The sequence below is a fragment of the Phaenicophaeus curvirostris genome, chromosome 1 (assembly GCF_032191515.1).
Source record: "Phaenicophaeus curvirostris isolate KB17595 chromosome 1, BPBGC_Pcur_1.0, whole genome shotgun sequence".
NCBI classification, from domain to species: Eukaryota; Metazoa; Chordata; class Aves; order Cuculiformes; family Cuculidae; genus Phaenicophaeus; species Phaenicophaeus curvirostris.
Genome location: NC_091392.1, coordinates 86,861,947 through 86,875,897, shown reverse-complemented (window position 1 = coordinate 86,875,897; position 13,951 = coordinate 86,861,947). Strand labels below are relative to the sequence as shown.

General features: G+C 46.4%; 1 protein-coding gene across 1 annotated transcript in view; it reads right to left on the bottom strand.

Annotated features, from left to right (window-relative positions):
• Positions 1–13,951, bottom strand: part of LOC138725767 (uncharacterized) — a 19,162-nt gene extending 5,211 nt beyond the window's left edge. Inside the window, exons 1-15 of the mRNA XM_069866972.1 lie at positions 13,813–13,951; positions 13,670–13,726; positions 11,563–11,600; positions 10,101–10,241; positions 8,412–8,474; positions 7,558–7,678; positions 7,029–7,121; positions 5,920–6,080; positions 4,758–4,843; positions 4,459–4,542; positions 3,210–3,272; positions 2,990–3,067; positions 2,809–2,897; positions 2,054–2,090; positions 64–212 (exon numbers count right to left, since the gene is read on the bottom strand). Of these exons, the coding sequence (XP_069723073.1) occupies positions 64–212; positions 2,054–2,090; positions 2,809–2,897; positions 2,990–3,067; positions 3,210–3,272; positions 4,459–4,542; positions 4,758–4,843; positions 5,920–6,080; positions 7,029–7,121; positions 7,558–7,678; positions 8,412–8,474; positions 10,101–10,241; positions 11,563–11,600; positions 13,670–13,726; positions 13,813–13,935 (1,383 nt within the window). The 5' untranslated portion in view covers positions 13,936–13,951. The remainder of the gene's footprint in view (positions 1–63; positions 213–2,053; positions 2,091–2,808; positions 2,898–2,989; positions 3,068–3,209; positions 3,273–4,458; positions 4,543–4,757; positions 4,844–5,919; positions 6,081–7,028; positions 7,122–7,557; positions 7,679–8,411; positions 8,475–10,100; positions 10,242–11,562; positions 11,601–13,669; positions 13,727–13,812) is intronic.

Below are 13,951 nucleotides of genomic sequence, written 5' to 3'. Positions count from 1 at the left end.
ACTGATGTGAGACTTATTCTGTGTTAGCTGGGACACAACTACTACCAAGCTGCCGCTACTTACCATTTCCTGGAAATGTTTATCGAAGTCAGGTTGCAGGAAGTCCCTCATCTCACTGAGAATGCAGATTACATGTGCTACTCTCACCTCTTCCAACTCTGGAAGAGATATTTCAACCACGCTGGCTCCCAGACTCTGCAGGTGCTCCACAGCTGCATACAGAACAGGTAAAGCACAGACAGCATCGCTGAGTTCATCAGGCTTCTTAGAAGGGCTGGGAATCCTCATCCCCTTGAGAAGTTAGAGAACCCACAGGCTGTTACAAGGCAAGCATCTTCAGCGCATCATGTGGCATATCGACTGCTGCAGCTGCTCCTTGTAGGTAAAAGCCTTCAGCCTAACTAGACCTCAATATTCCAACAGGGCAGGAGTAGGGGCTTGCAGACAGGTTCTTAACTTACCTGCTACATTCTGGGCAAATTCATCTCCCTCTAGTCTCCCAGTTAACCCAGAGATTAAAGTTGGACTGACACCTGGAGCTCTCAACGTGACTGTTATTCTATCAGCAGGCAGTGGTCATTTAGCATCATAAGATTCCCATTCAAAGCCTCTTCTGAACCATAATGGTAGAAGGACCCAGGAGATACTCAAAGAGACCAGGTCAACAGCCTAGGTTCACTAAATCCTGTTGCACTTCAGTAGGCTGAACACCAAAACTTCAGGAAAAGTGATCTTTTGCCTTCTAAAAGGAATCCTCTTCTTTCTTTAACCCCAACTTCATCATAAACACCCAAGCTTATACCCACTGGCTTGTGATGCATCTCTCCTAAGAAAATTCTATACATGTAGAAGTGTTAGTGTCTATGGAACTAAGGAGGCTGAAGAAATTCCAGGCAAAGCAAGCCTGTGAATATCAGAAACGGTGTGACCAGCAGGTCCAGGGAGGTTATTCTCCCTCTGTACTCGGCACTGGTGAGACCGCTCCTTGAATCCTGTGTTCAGTTCTGGGCCCCTCACCACAAGAACCATGTTGAGGCTCTGGAGCGAGTCCAGAGAAGAGCAACAAAGCTGGTGAAGGGGCTGGAGAACAGGCCTTATGAGGAACAGCTAAGAGAGCTGGGGTTGTTTAGCCTGGAGAAGAGGAGGCTGAGGGGAGACCTCATTGCTCTCTACAACTACCTGAAAGGAGGTTGTAGAGAGGAGGGTGCTGGTCTCTTCTTCCAAGTGACAGGGGACAGGACAAGAGGAAATGGCCTCAAGCTCCGCCAGGGGAGGTTTAGGCTAGACATTAGGAAAAAATTTTTCACAGAAAGGGTCATTGGGCACTGGCAGAGGCTGCCCAGGGAGGTGGTTGATTCACCTTCCCTGGAGGTGTTTAAGGCACGGGTGGATGAGGTGCTAAGGGGCATGGTTTAGTGTTTGATAGGAATGGTTGGACTCAATGATCCGGTGGGTCTCTTCCAACCTGGTGATTCTATGATTCTACGAATATTGTGAACTATCTGAGCTCCAATGCATAGGAGGTCAACTACTATACCAAGCATTGCAGGGCCTTTCTTCTCCACTCCCAAGTACTCACCAGGGTCAATTTTGCTTAGTCTAAAATCTGACAAAGCCACCCTAAAGGCACCATTTGGCTAATTTCAAGGAAATACCAGACGACTGGACGCATCACAAAGACCTAGCCCTGTCTTTCCTACTGAACATTATATTGTGAAACAAGTCCCTCCCTTAAAAAGTCTTTTACCATTAAAGCTTGCAGAGTAAGCATTACTGAGCACAGATCTGTCTTTATACAGACAGAGGCTTAGCACACTGGACTGTGTTGTTCCATTGTAACCTGACAAGCCTTCAGCTGCTAAGCTTTTTAACCCTTGGCAGTCAGGAATGGACCCCTAATACAAAGCTATTGCTGTTTGTCTAGCCAGACCTCTTTAAGCATCTGTCTTCAAGGACTTCAGGCGAGATCCTTTTAATGCATACATAAGAGGAACACCAAAATGATACCGTGACATCAGGCAGAATAAGACACTTAGAAACTTTTCCTCTTTACCTTTCTCACAGATGGACAGGACTTCAGCATCACATGCCTAGAGAATAAAAGGAAAGAACTAAGTAGACTTTAGCAACTACCCTCTTCAGTGAGCATGCTCCCCAGGGCATATGTCCTTCCTTGTCCCTATCCCTAATGGTAGTGAAAAAGCCCTGCCTTGGGCCACCTGCTCCAAGGGAACAGCTTGCAGCTCATGCCCCTAAGGAAAAGGAAAGGTCATCTTTTCCTAAGAAGAGGATCCTTCTCCTCTGCACTGGGGCAGAACCAGAAAGAGTCCTTGTTTTCCTCCAGGGAAGAAACCTTGAGCATATTTGTGGCATTGCATCACAACTGCCAGGCAATACTACCTTGCAAGCTCAGTTTCTACATTGGAATAATGAAATGCCACTCAGCAGCTACAGTTTTGTCACCAAATGGATAGATACACTGATTTTCCTCATTTGATTTTAAACTAATTGCCTTTTGTAATCAGTTCAGAAGCATTGCTTCCAAGAAAAAGCGGTATGGGGAAGCATATTGCCATAAACTATACAGTCATTACCTTTCCTCATGCCCCTAACAGACTTCTACTCAAAAGCTGGCTTGGGAAAAATATCTAAATCTACCCTCATTGATGTTTTCACGCAGGGTATATTCTCTTCCAATTATAGGACTAAATATAAGAAGCTGTAATGATGACAGTCAAGAGAATGGTGAAGGCATTGAATACGTTTAAAATGTCATTTTGCAAAGCAGAGGGGAGGGAGAACAGGCACCTTAAAAAATGTCCAGTCCACTCCCAGTTTTAATCCTTTCAGGTCAGGAGCACACATATCAGATAGGGTTGCTTTGGGCTGTTTTAGTCCTGCAGAGAACAAACAAGAGTTCCTTCTTTCATCTAGGATTCCTCCAGGAAGGCCAAGCACCTGGGCTCAGGAAGGGGGAAGGCTCACCTACCGTATGGATAGAGTGGATCTGGCTCAGCAAGGATACTGTAAACAATGGCTGCATCTGCCACTGATGCACAGATAGGGCCTGTTAAAAGAGAGACCAGTTAAGAAAATGTGACAAGGGGTAAGTAGTACTTTCCTCCCAAGGTCTTTTGTAGGCAGAGATTGCCTTCCCCGTGAGAGCACCATGCAGCAAGGTCCCTGAAGTGGAGCACAACTCCTCTTACCTACGCTGACGGTGGAGTAGGAGAGTGGCAAGCTGCCGTGAGCGCTGATGCGCCCAAATGTACCTAGAGAAAAAGAAATGGGCTGTTCGTTAGGTAGCAGCAGTCACTGGTAAGATGTGACACCAATGGCTCTCGTGCACCCGGTCACTAAGCAAAAAATCCCTGCCAGACCCTTAGGTCTGTGGTTTCAGAGCCCAATCACTAATCTGTCAGTACCCTGTTCTGCTGACCACCATCTGTCTCACCAGTAAAACATGCATTCAACAAAAAATGAAACTGTTTTCCCCCCCACGAAATTATTTAGTTGAGGGGAAACGTGCAGGGACATTTTGAAATACATGCATTTAAATATGTAGAAGCAGCATCTATGTTACGGAGGGTGAGTTATTATCAACTGCAGGAGATACCACCCATGGGAGATCTCACCCACTTCACCAGTGAGACTTCATGTCGAACACCAAATGTCTTCTGTGAGTACTTGTATCACTTTTCTGACCAGTTAGATTTTATCCATCATAGTCATCATTATCTTCCTTGAATGAATCAAGATTAATCAAGTTGATCACACATGAAAGATGGAAAAATAGAGTAATGGCCAAGTATCTGGCCTCAGATGAAGCAGCTGAGATCCTTTGGAATAATAAACCATTCCTGAAGGCTGGCATCTCCTCCAAGTGACAATCCTGCCTTGCCACCTTCCACGCTACAGACACTGCCCTGTGCATTCCTTACGCCCTCTGCACATTCTCAATTACATTAGTTCTTACTGCAAAAACTGCATTGCTGCTTCTTGTAACACTAAGACAAGAGGGAATAGCTACGTCCTAGTTTCATACAAGCCAATCACCAGGTTTAAGTTACCAGAAACAAATCTGAGTGGCATCAGCCCCTCCATGTCACTAGGCTGATGGCAAACTACCATGGGCGGGGATGCTTTTCACCAGTTCATTACAGATACCCGACTATGTAGGGAACACCTCCCAGCAAAGGAGGAAGACTGAAAAAGGACAAATGGATAGAAATAAAAGTTTTGTTTACTATTTAACTCAAGTTAGGGGGGGTTTAACATCTGTTCAACAGCCTGTACTGAGAATACTTCCAATCTACCTGTCTAACCCACATGACTGTTCAGGGTCATACCCTGAAGTTTCTTTCTCTGGTCAGGTTTTGCTTGACAGGAATTAACGGACTGTCCCCAAGTTGTTTGTGAAACAAGACACACCCCCTCTCCATGATTAAAGGGCTTTACCTTTCAGCCCCACCACACCACAGAATGAAGCAGGAATCCTCACAGAGCCGCCTCCATCTGTTCCAATAGCCACCGGGCAGAGACCTACAAAAAAACCACATGTTGGCCTGTGATCAGAGAGGCATTGTGTTACTCTGTCCATTCTACCAGCAGCTGTAGCTAACACGGCACACAGAGCTCTCTGTTCAGAAAGGAGTTCCCTCCAGTTTCTAAATGCCTTCATAAAAACTCAGTGCTTGAGATACTTTGGCTCAGGACCTTCTTCCCACCATCTCTGATCTCCATTTAGGACTACCTACCTGCTGCTACAGCTGCTGCTGACCCACTGGAGCTCCCACCCGTGAAGTGGTTAGGCTTGTAGGGATTCCTTGGGATCTTGTGGTACCTGAAGCAGACAAATAAGTGTTGAATCTTTTCTTAGGAAGGACTGTGTGCTCTACAGGGCATGAAAAGATCGAGAAACACAGCTCAGGGATTCTGATCTCTTAGTTAATAGATACCATTTAATCCCAGATAGTGCTGTGTCCTTAGTAAACAAGATGCAGAAAAGACTTCTGTCTCAGAGTCCAAACTCTTGTTACCAGAAGCAGCCCATCCAGAAGAGAAACTCAAAGCAAAAGGATGCTGCACCAGCTTCTCCGTCTGTGCTGGCACTGTGCCATTACTGCCTGCCACAGCACACTATGCAGTTCCAAAAGGCAGAGCAGTTGGTGACCAGCAATTCTTCCAGACGAGCAGGTCAGCATCCCCAGCTCTGCCCTCTACTCAAGACTCCAGAAGTCTCCAGTCTGACCACAGTCCCCAGACACCAAAGAGACCTGCCAGGCAGCAGGGTATCCACTTGGTTTCACACAGTCAAAAGGCTCTGGCATGTTGTTGCAGCTGAGGGCGAGCCCCAGTTCCATCCAGCTGCACATGCACGAAGCGTGGCTCTGCACACGGCTTATTAAGGACGCGAGGACCACTGCGCTGGAATAGCCGTTCTCAGCTTGGCTATAACTGGAGAATTCACAACAGTAAAGCAAATGCCAGTAAACCTGTTTTAGCTAGGAAATCAAACCACTATATTCTCCTGAGATGACTCTATCTTTTCTCACTGTTCTCGGCCTTTATCCATTGCTGCAACTGAGCATTAGATTACTACTTGTTTGTTTTCTGCCACTGCTTTTGTCTACTGCTCATCCTCCAGGCCTGGCAAAACAAGTTCCTTACTCAGCTGACACTACTTGGATCCTCTCCTTCCTTTGGTTTCAGGAGCCTTCAGGCTTCCGTGGCTACTCTAACAGACCCAAAAATCTACAATGCTGGGTTTTCATACCCCCAGGGTTCTCCCTGCGTAGGGCATTTCTGTCAGTTTTGTTCTTAAATGCTTAACCTTTTTTTGTGCCCTTCCTTGTCAGTTCTAGACAGACTTCTAGGTCTTTCTAAACAGAGAGGAAGAGAGAGGAAAGGGATTTTTACCTATTAGGGTTGCATCCAGTTGTTCCAGTCCCTAGTTCATGCATGTTTGAGACTCCAATAATGACGGCTCCCGCCTCTCGCAGCTTCTTGGCCACTGTAGCATCTTCTGTTTCAGGCTCTGTCCCCAGATACACTGTTCCCACTCGGTGATGGTAAGGTACCTTAGCAAAAAGACACCTTATTATTCATCCTAAAAACCTGGCAAGGTAGGCAGGCACATGTACATGCTTCACATGCGCACTTCAACTTGTCCTGGTTTCTATTAGAAAGGACACTTAACCCTTCGATATTTGTTCCTTCTCCCATGCAGAGGAGTCCTTTTAATAACATGATACAGAAGAGCAGAACAGGTAGATGGCCAAAATATGTACCTCCCTGCAGCGATGCAATTGCTACTCCCAGAGGCTGCAGAACAATCGCCTTGGCCCCACGGCACACGGGAGCTCTGTTTTCCATTTGTCTATGGACAGAGCTGCAGCATTTTAGTTCTGTAGTGCTTTGAAGCAAGGCACCAAATACCACAATGCCAGATGGACTCATTTTTAGAGTAAGCTAAGCACTTTTTACTTCAAGGCAGCAATGGAAGAATCTGTACATAACCAGGACTTCCCACCCTATGGGTAGGTCTCTGCAGAGCCTACAAAAGCTTGATGGCACTGCCAGGAGTATTTAATGGAAAGTGTTGTTAGGTCACAGGCAAAACTCCTTGTAAGTGAGAAATTTCAAATTAACTTGCATATTTCTACCCTTTAAGGTAAGGAGAGAGGGATGCTTTGCCAGTGGAACAAAGTCAGTGCCTGAGATACAGTTACACCCACTGCTACAGATGCTTTTACACATTCTAATTTCATTATAAGAGGGACTGTTTCCCACTCCCACCCTCTAATTCCTACGTATTAAAGAGATCATTAGAAATACAGAATACGCATGCTGTACCCAAGATCTGTCTTCACTTGGCAAAAACTTGTTAATCCTACTCATTACAAACCCACATATTACCCCTCATTACTAACATTCTCTGGCTTCTGCTAATGAGTTGGCCTTGTCACAGCGAGCTGTCGAAGTTGACCACCTGCAGCATGAACTGACAGCTAGACAAGGAAACTCACCACTTTGAACTCTTCTTTCAGACACACTGGGATGCCATCCAGATAAGACAGGGTACATTTATTCCTGTAACGAGCTGTGGAGGCCTCAGCCATCTGCACAGAGGAAAAAAAAAAAGTGTATGTTCTATATATTTAGTTGAGCTGAAGGTCATTACCAGTATCGGAACAGATATCAAAAATGGCTTTCTCAGGCTTCTACTGAGTCAAACTATAAAAGTTTCTTTCTTCTTCCACCATATGCTGATGGGAGACTACCAGTTGGAAGCATCTATGCTAATGGATGCAACATAAGCACATAAGTCCCACTTTAAACATAGCCATCCAGCAGGAAACAGATTGCTTTAATGCTACGACTCTTTGCAGGAAGGAAAGTGAACTTATTTAGTCCTCTAAAGGACTCCAAGAAGAGAGGAAAAATGTACATATTTTTCTATGCAATATATCAGCAGAAAAGCCTCTGCCCTATTCTAATGGATGCTGCTGCTCTTTGGGTGGCAGAGGCCCCTCTCCTCCCAGAGGCAGACATTACCAGCATTATTTGCTCCTGGTCCCATTGCACTATGGCTCTGAGTTGGGGTGTGGATTTGTCGCAGTCCTCCAACACTGCAATGATGTTCTTTGCTACCTGGGATGGCGTCAGCTTCCCACTCCTACAAGACAGAAGTTGGGACCTTGTTACAAGACCCCCACACCATACTCACATGTCTCTCATGTAACAAGATGACAGCTGTCACAACTGTAAACAAGAACTAGATAAGAATCTGTGTGTGGTGATGATTTCAACGCAGATGACACCATGAAGACAGGAGACTCCCTTCCTTCAGGGAAGAATTTCCTACACAGCATGCCCCCAGCCCCTGGAGTAGGGACAGGAGCTAGGAGGGTTACCCAGATATTCCTGAACCACCAAATAAAAAGTGAGCAGCCAAGATCTCAAAGAACATTACAGTCAGACATGTGCTTCCATCTCTTCCCAAGCTGGACACGCTTACTGTGTGAAAGCAGGCAAACTGCTCACAGGAGCACAAAAAGCTGAGGAATAAAGGGATTCTGCTGAGACCCAAAGTACGTGCAACTTGCATCACCCAGATGCACCCCTCCTTATTCACATGTTTGGGCAAACAAGGTACATAAAAATCCCTCCCAGAGAAGACTGTCAATAAGCCAAGGAAAACAGCATTTCAGTATCCTTGTAGGGCTTGTGAAAGTTTTGACAGCTCTCCCAGCTGGCTTTCTTTCATTATTCTGTTAGAGGAAAAGGACCGCAGAGGGTGATGCTAAACAGTGGTTGCTCAAGGGCAATCCAAAGAGACACCTGATAGCTTGCGTGAAAGTAGAAGCCCACAACAGGGAAGGTTGTTTCAAGACCATAATTTCACCTACCGGTAGCAGTCCAGGTAGTCTTTGATCCCTTTGAAGCTAAACCCATTGCTAGCAGAATCAGACCTGCAAAGAAAGGATTAAAGGGCCAACTGTGAACCACCCACGCCACCTTTGTTTAGACTGGCAGATTACAGCGCTGCAGTCCAGTGCAGGCTTGGGCATCACTCACAGTAAACCTTCTGGTCACTGTTCAGACCGCAAGCCTATGTATTTCAGCTCACACTGTCAGACACCTTGCACATGTGCTACAAACCAGGTACACTAAGGGTGCCATGGAAATAAGGGGTCAGTCTTGCTGATATGCTTTAGTTGCTTCATATTTCTGCTGTATTTCTACAGCAGCCATTAAACTGTTCAAAATTTATTGCAGATTTGCATTTGCTACTCACCACTGCAACACTACATAATAGCTAGAATATACTGGTAAACTTGCTCCTGGGACCTCTGTCACAAGTATGACAGCAGAGATAGCCAGCAGCACCACATGGTTTGTGGTGGAGGATGGGGAAAAGGCACTGTGCAGCGCACACAAGGATACACTATCATAGAATCACTAGGTTGGAAAAGACGTTTGAGATCATCAAGCCCAACTGTACCTGTCCACTACTAAACCATATCCCTAAGCACTTCCTCTACCCATCTTTTAAATCCCTCCAGGGATGGAATTCAACCACCTCCCTGGGCAGCCTCTGCCAGTGCCCGAGAACCCTTTCGATGAAGAAGTTTTTTCTAATGTCCAATCCGAACCTCCCTTGGCACAGCCTGAGGCCATAACACATCCACATCAGCAAACTGCTTAGAAACTAAGTTGATGGCTCTTGCACATAAGAAATAGACTGTTTCTCATTACAATAGGATGAATATAAGATCATCTGAAGAGCCAGCTACAATTCCTACTCATGTGGTATCTCCATATCGTCACTCTAACCAGAAGTCATATCCTGGAATAGGACAGCATATGGCACATAATGTGCTGTGCAGGGAAAAGACAAGGCTCCAGTAACCTCTCCCTCAATCCATCATTGGCAGAGCTGGGGACACAAGAGCCAGAAGGCTGCAAACGCTCTGACCCCTGCCTGCAGGAAATACGACACTCCCTCCAAAGTGGTCTAGCCTAAAAACTCAATCAGGGAGCAAGCTCAGTCCTTCTAAAAGCTGACATACATACAAAGAACCCACTCTCTGAGATGCTGATGAAATGCAGCTCATTGATGTTTTCAGTAACTGCTGGATCAAGGAGCTCACAGGCTTTTATCCAAGCCACTTCACTAACAAACCCTAACTGCTTGTGGTACACTTCCTTCCTAATCTGCGTTCTCTCTCTCCTCCAAGCAACCCGTATATATTAGATTCCTTGCAGACAAGAAACAGCACACCTGCCAACTCACTTAAAATACACACTAACTAGCCAACCACTAAGTGTATCTGCTCTAACAGTGTAATCAGAGTCTTAGTTACGGGAATTTAGTCTCTCCCCAATAAGCAGACTCCCTGAAGCTTGTAGAAATTTCACATTGCTTGTAACTACCACCGATTTTTAAATTACAAAAGAAAAGATGACTAACAGCACTATTTGTTTTGCAAAATAGCTGGGGTGTGGGAAAATATTTTAATCCGGATTACTGACAAAAACAGCTTCACACATATATAATAGTGCCAACAGTGTGCTCTTACACATCACGTACCAACCTTGCATCTATCAGCTGCTCAATAATATCTGAAGTGCTTTTAGCTTCAGATTTGCCTTCTGTAACCTCCGCAGCAACCTCTGGGATAAATGTGGGATCTTCATGAATGTCAAGTGAACGCATCAGCGAGAAGTTGTTCAGCCTGAAAGAGAGAAGAGTTGCTGCCAGGCTCTGCAAGCTTTACCATGACTAATTTTTCAGACTGTTCAAAGGGAACCTTACCCAAGAACATTTTGTTTTAGCAGTCTGCTCTCACCACAGGGAGCTGCAACAGTTACAAGATAATCTCTCACACCTTTCCTAAAATCGATCCTGCCTGCTTAAGAAAGCCTCCTACCCTTCACATAAGGCCAGCCAGCCTTCGTAAACCCAAGCTGGGAAAGAAATGGATAAAGTTTTCAATTCATTTTTAATTAGAAAAATCACCCACAGAACAATAAGACAAGAATGGAGAGGAAAAAAAAAAAACCAAACAAAGGAGAAAGTAGTATAAACCATACATCCAAACACTAATCCTGTTAAACAAGTACCTCTCCAGACTTTTCCATGGCCTACTTCAACACTGTTTGTTTGCAGCCAAATAAACAGGGACTGCAGCACAAGGTCAAGGCTTGGAACACCTAAAGCAAGGAAATCACATGGGGGTTGGAACTAGATGATCTTTAAGGTCCCTTCCAAACCGAACTATTCTATGATTCTAAATCAAGATGCTGTCGTAGATGGCAAGAAGTGACCGGCTGTGTGACAGCAGTGACACTTGGCTGGGTTTGATTCACTCAAAAAGCCTATGCTCCAAGTAAAAATTATGGGATACCACCTGTGTGTAAGACATTTCTCAGTGTCCTGGGATCTGCACAGATGACCTACCAAATGACAGGCAAACTACGTGAGCCAAACATGGGCTTGAGGTTCCTGACACCTCTGACCTAAGTGGCTCTTAGTGCAATGTACACTTGAAAGCACAGTTTCTCAACAGAATTCTAAGTGAGAGAGAAGGAGTAAAGTCACCTAAAATAGTGACTATCTTTAAAAAGAACACACTAAAACCTCTCAACATTATGTCTGGCCTCATTTCCCCACTACTACTATTCTTTTACCACTACTGGTGATAAACACAGCAGACTTGCACATCTACAAGCTTTGAAAGAAAAGGCTACTCTTTAGCAAAACAACAAAAAGGTCAAGAGCCAAGCTGGTAAATTTCATTTCTGTGCACTTGAGGGTGATGTAAAAGGTTAATTTCTTCTGACAGAGGCTTACTCAGACCACAGTAGTTACAAAAAAGTAATCTAATCTAGTAAACAACATCTAAGAAATAATCTTTCTCACTCTCCAATCAAGTTACACAGCTTCCCTATTATGGAAGGCCATTTCAGATAAACTGTAAGTGGTGTGCAACCTTGGGGGAAAAAAAAAAAAAAAGAAAAAGAAACTTACAGGGGAAGAAAACTCCCCAGGCTTACCTTATTAAGAACGGCAGTAAGCAGATCTGTCCAAAAGCCTAGAAGAAAGTAAGCAGAAACACTGGTTTGCAGAAACTTTGACCTGAACACCTTCCTTGCTACACAAGGAATGCGGAACGTGCTCACAATCGCTGCAACCTGAGAACCCCAGGAAGCATGCAATGCTATGTAGTAAAAGAACAGCACAAATATTTGTATTTCAGGCCACAAAATTGCCCCGAAATGCTTTCTTCCCACTTCTCATATGTATAGAATTGTAAAGGGTATATTCTTCTGGCTCTGCCTTTGCCCTTACCATACTTTGTCTGGAAAGCCTGCAGCTGCAGGCTGCAACACTTCCATATAGCTCCCATCTGTTACTTTCTTCATGTTCTACAGATCAGCAAGCATTGCATAAGATAAGAGCTTATTATTATTTTGTTTATCCTACTGTTAGGATCTTCCCTGTTGCTCAACCAGCTTTTGCACTAAACCGAGTGAGCTTAGAAACACATGAGAAATCAGAAGACTCCATATCAGCAGGCAGCTGAAAATACTCTCTGAGTACCTTGGTTCCCAATGTAGCAATACCAGCAGTCCCAAAGAGACCAGCCTTGTTCTAGCCTGTCTTCACAGCTGTTAAGGGATGTACAAACACAGATACAGCCCACCACCAGCTTTTCTATCAGGACCAAACAGCTGCCTAGCTGTACCTGGTCATACTGCTGAAATGAGACTTCTGTGCCAGCACAGGAAGGACTTGGACCTGTTGGAGCAGGTCCAGAGGAGGCCACAAACATAAGCAACGGCCTGGAACACCTGCCCTATGAAGAAGGGCTGAGATCGCTGAGGTTGTCCAGCTTGGAGAAGACTCCAATGAGACCTTAATGAGGTCTGTCAGTACTTAAAGGGGGCTTAGAAGAAATGTGAGGGAAAACGTTTTAATAGGACAAGGGGTAATGTTTTTAAACTAAAAGAGGAGAGATTTAGACCAGAAATTAGGGAAATATTTTTTATGCTGAGGGTGGTAAAACACTGGGAGAGGTTTCCCAGAGAGGTGGTTGATGCCCCATCCCTGGAAACATTCGAGGTCAGTCTGGATGAGGCTTTGAGCAACCTGATCAAGCTGAAGATGTCCCTGCTTACTGCAGGGGCGTTGGACTGGATGACCTTCATGGTCCCTTTCAACCCAAACCATTCTATGATTTCATGACTCTAAGCTCGACACTGACTCAAAAGGAAAGACTCAGCAGCAGAAGCAGCAAGAAAATCCACCTGCTTTTGGGTCAACAATGCTGCAAGGTGCTCACTGCCAAGGAGGCGCATACTCTTCTGCTCCAAGCACCCTGCGGACATGCTTCCTCCACATCAGCCTTGGTGGGAATGATCCCACAGGCTCGAAGGCACCAAAGCCCACCAGAGGAAGCACATGGAGGAGTGGGAGAGAGGTAGCTGCCTGCAGCACCTTCCCCAAAACCCCCTTCAGAGACCCGGATTTCTTCATGTCTGAGGAAATGAGGAGCAGCTGAGGGAACTGGGGTTGTTTAGCCTAGAGAAAAGGAGGCTGAGGGGAGACCTTACCACCGTCTACAACTACCTGAAAGGAGATTGTAGCGAGGTGGGTGCTGGTCTCTTCTCCCAAGTGATGGGATGAGAGGAAATGGCCTCAAGTTGTGCCAAGGAAGAGTCAGATTGGACATTAGCAAAAATTTCTTCACCGAAAGGGTGACCAGGCACTGGAACGGGCTGCCTAGGGAGGTGGTGGAATCCCCATCCCTGGAGGTGTTTAGAAGATGGGTAGATGAGGTGCTTAGGGATAGGGTTTAGTAGTGGACGGGTACGGTTGGACTTGATGATTTCCGAGGTCTTTTCCAGCCTAGGGATTCTATAAAAGCTGGTGGCTGCTCCATCCCGAGTTTGACAGGGTGCCGAGAGACCGAAGCCGACAAGACACCCAGACCGCCTTCTCCCCTCCCGAGGGGGGACAGCACAGACCCCAAACTGCCCCCAAACCCGCGACCTCCCCGCATTTTCCCAACAGAAGCGGGTTTTACTTTCCCAAGGAGATCGCCCCCCGGCCCCCTCGGGTTTCCCCGCTCTGCCCGCAGCCCCTCGCCCCCCGACTCACCGCGTTGGCCACTCGGACGAAGAGGCGCAGCCCCGCTCCGCACAGCCGCGGCGCCCACTGCGGAGAAGGAGGCGACAGGTCAGCGTCCCCCCGCGTCCCCGCCGGCCCTCCCCCGCCTCCCGCCCCGCTTCCCCGGCGCTCACGGGGTCGCTGTGCGGGCGGCGGAGCCCCGCGCCCCCCGCGCCCCCCGTGTGCCGCCGCCCGCAGCACAGGTAGGCGGCCACCGGCACCGCCGCCGCCACCAGCAGCACCAGCAGCGGCCACATCCTCGCCCCTGCGCCC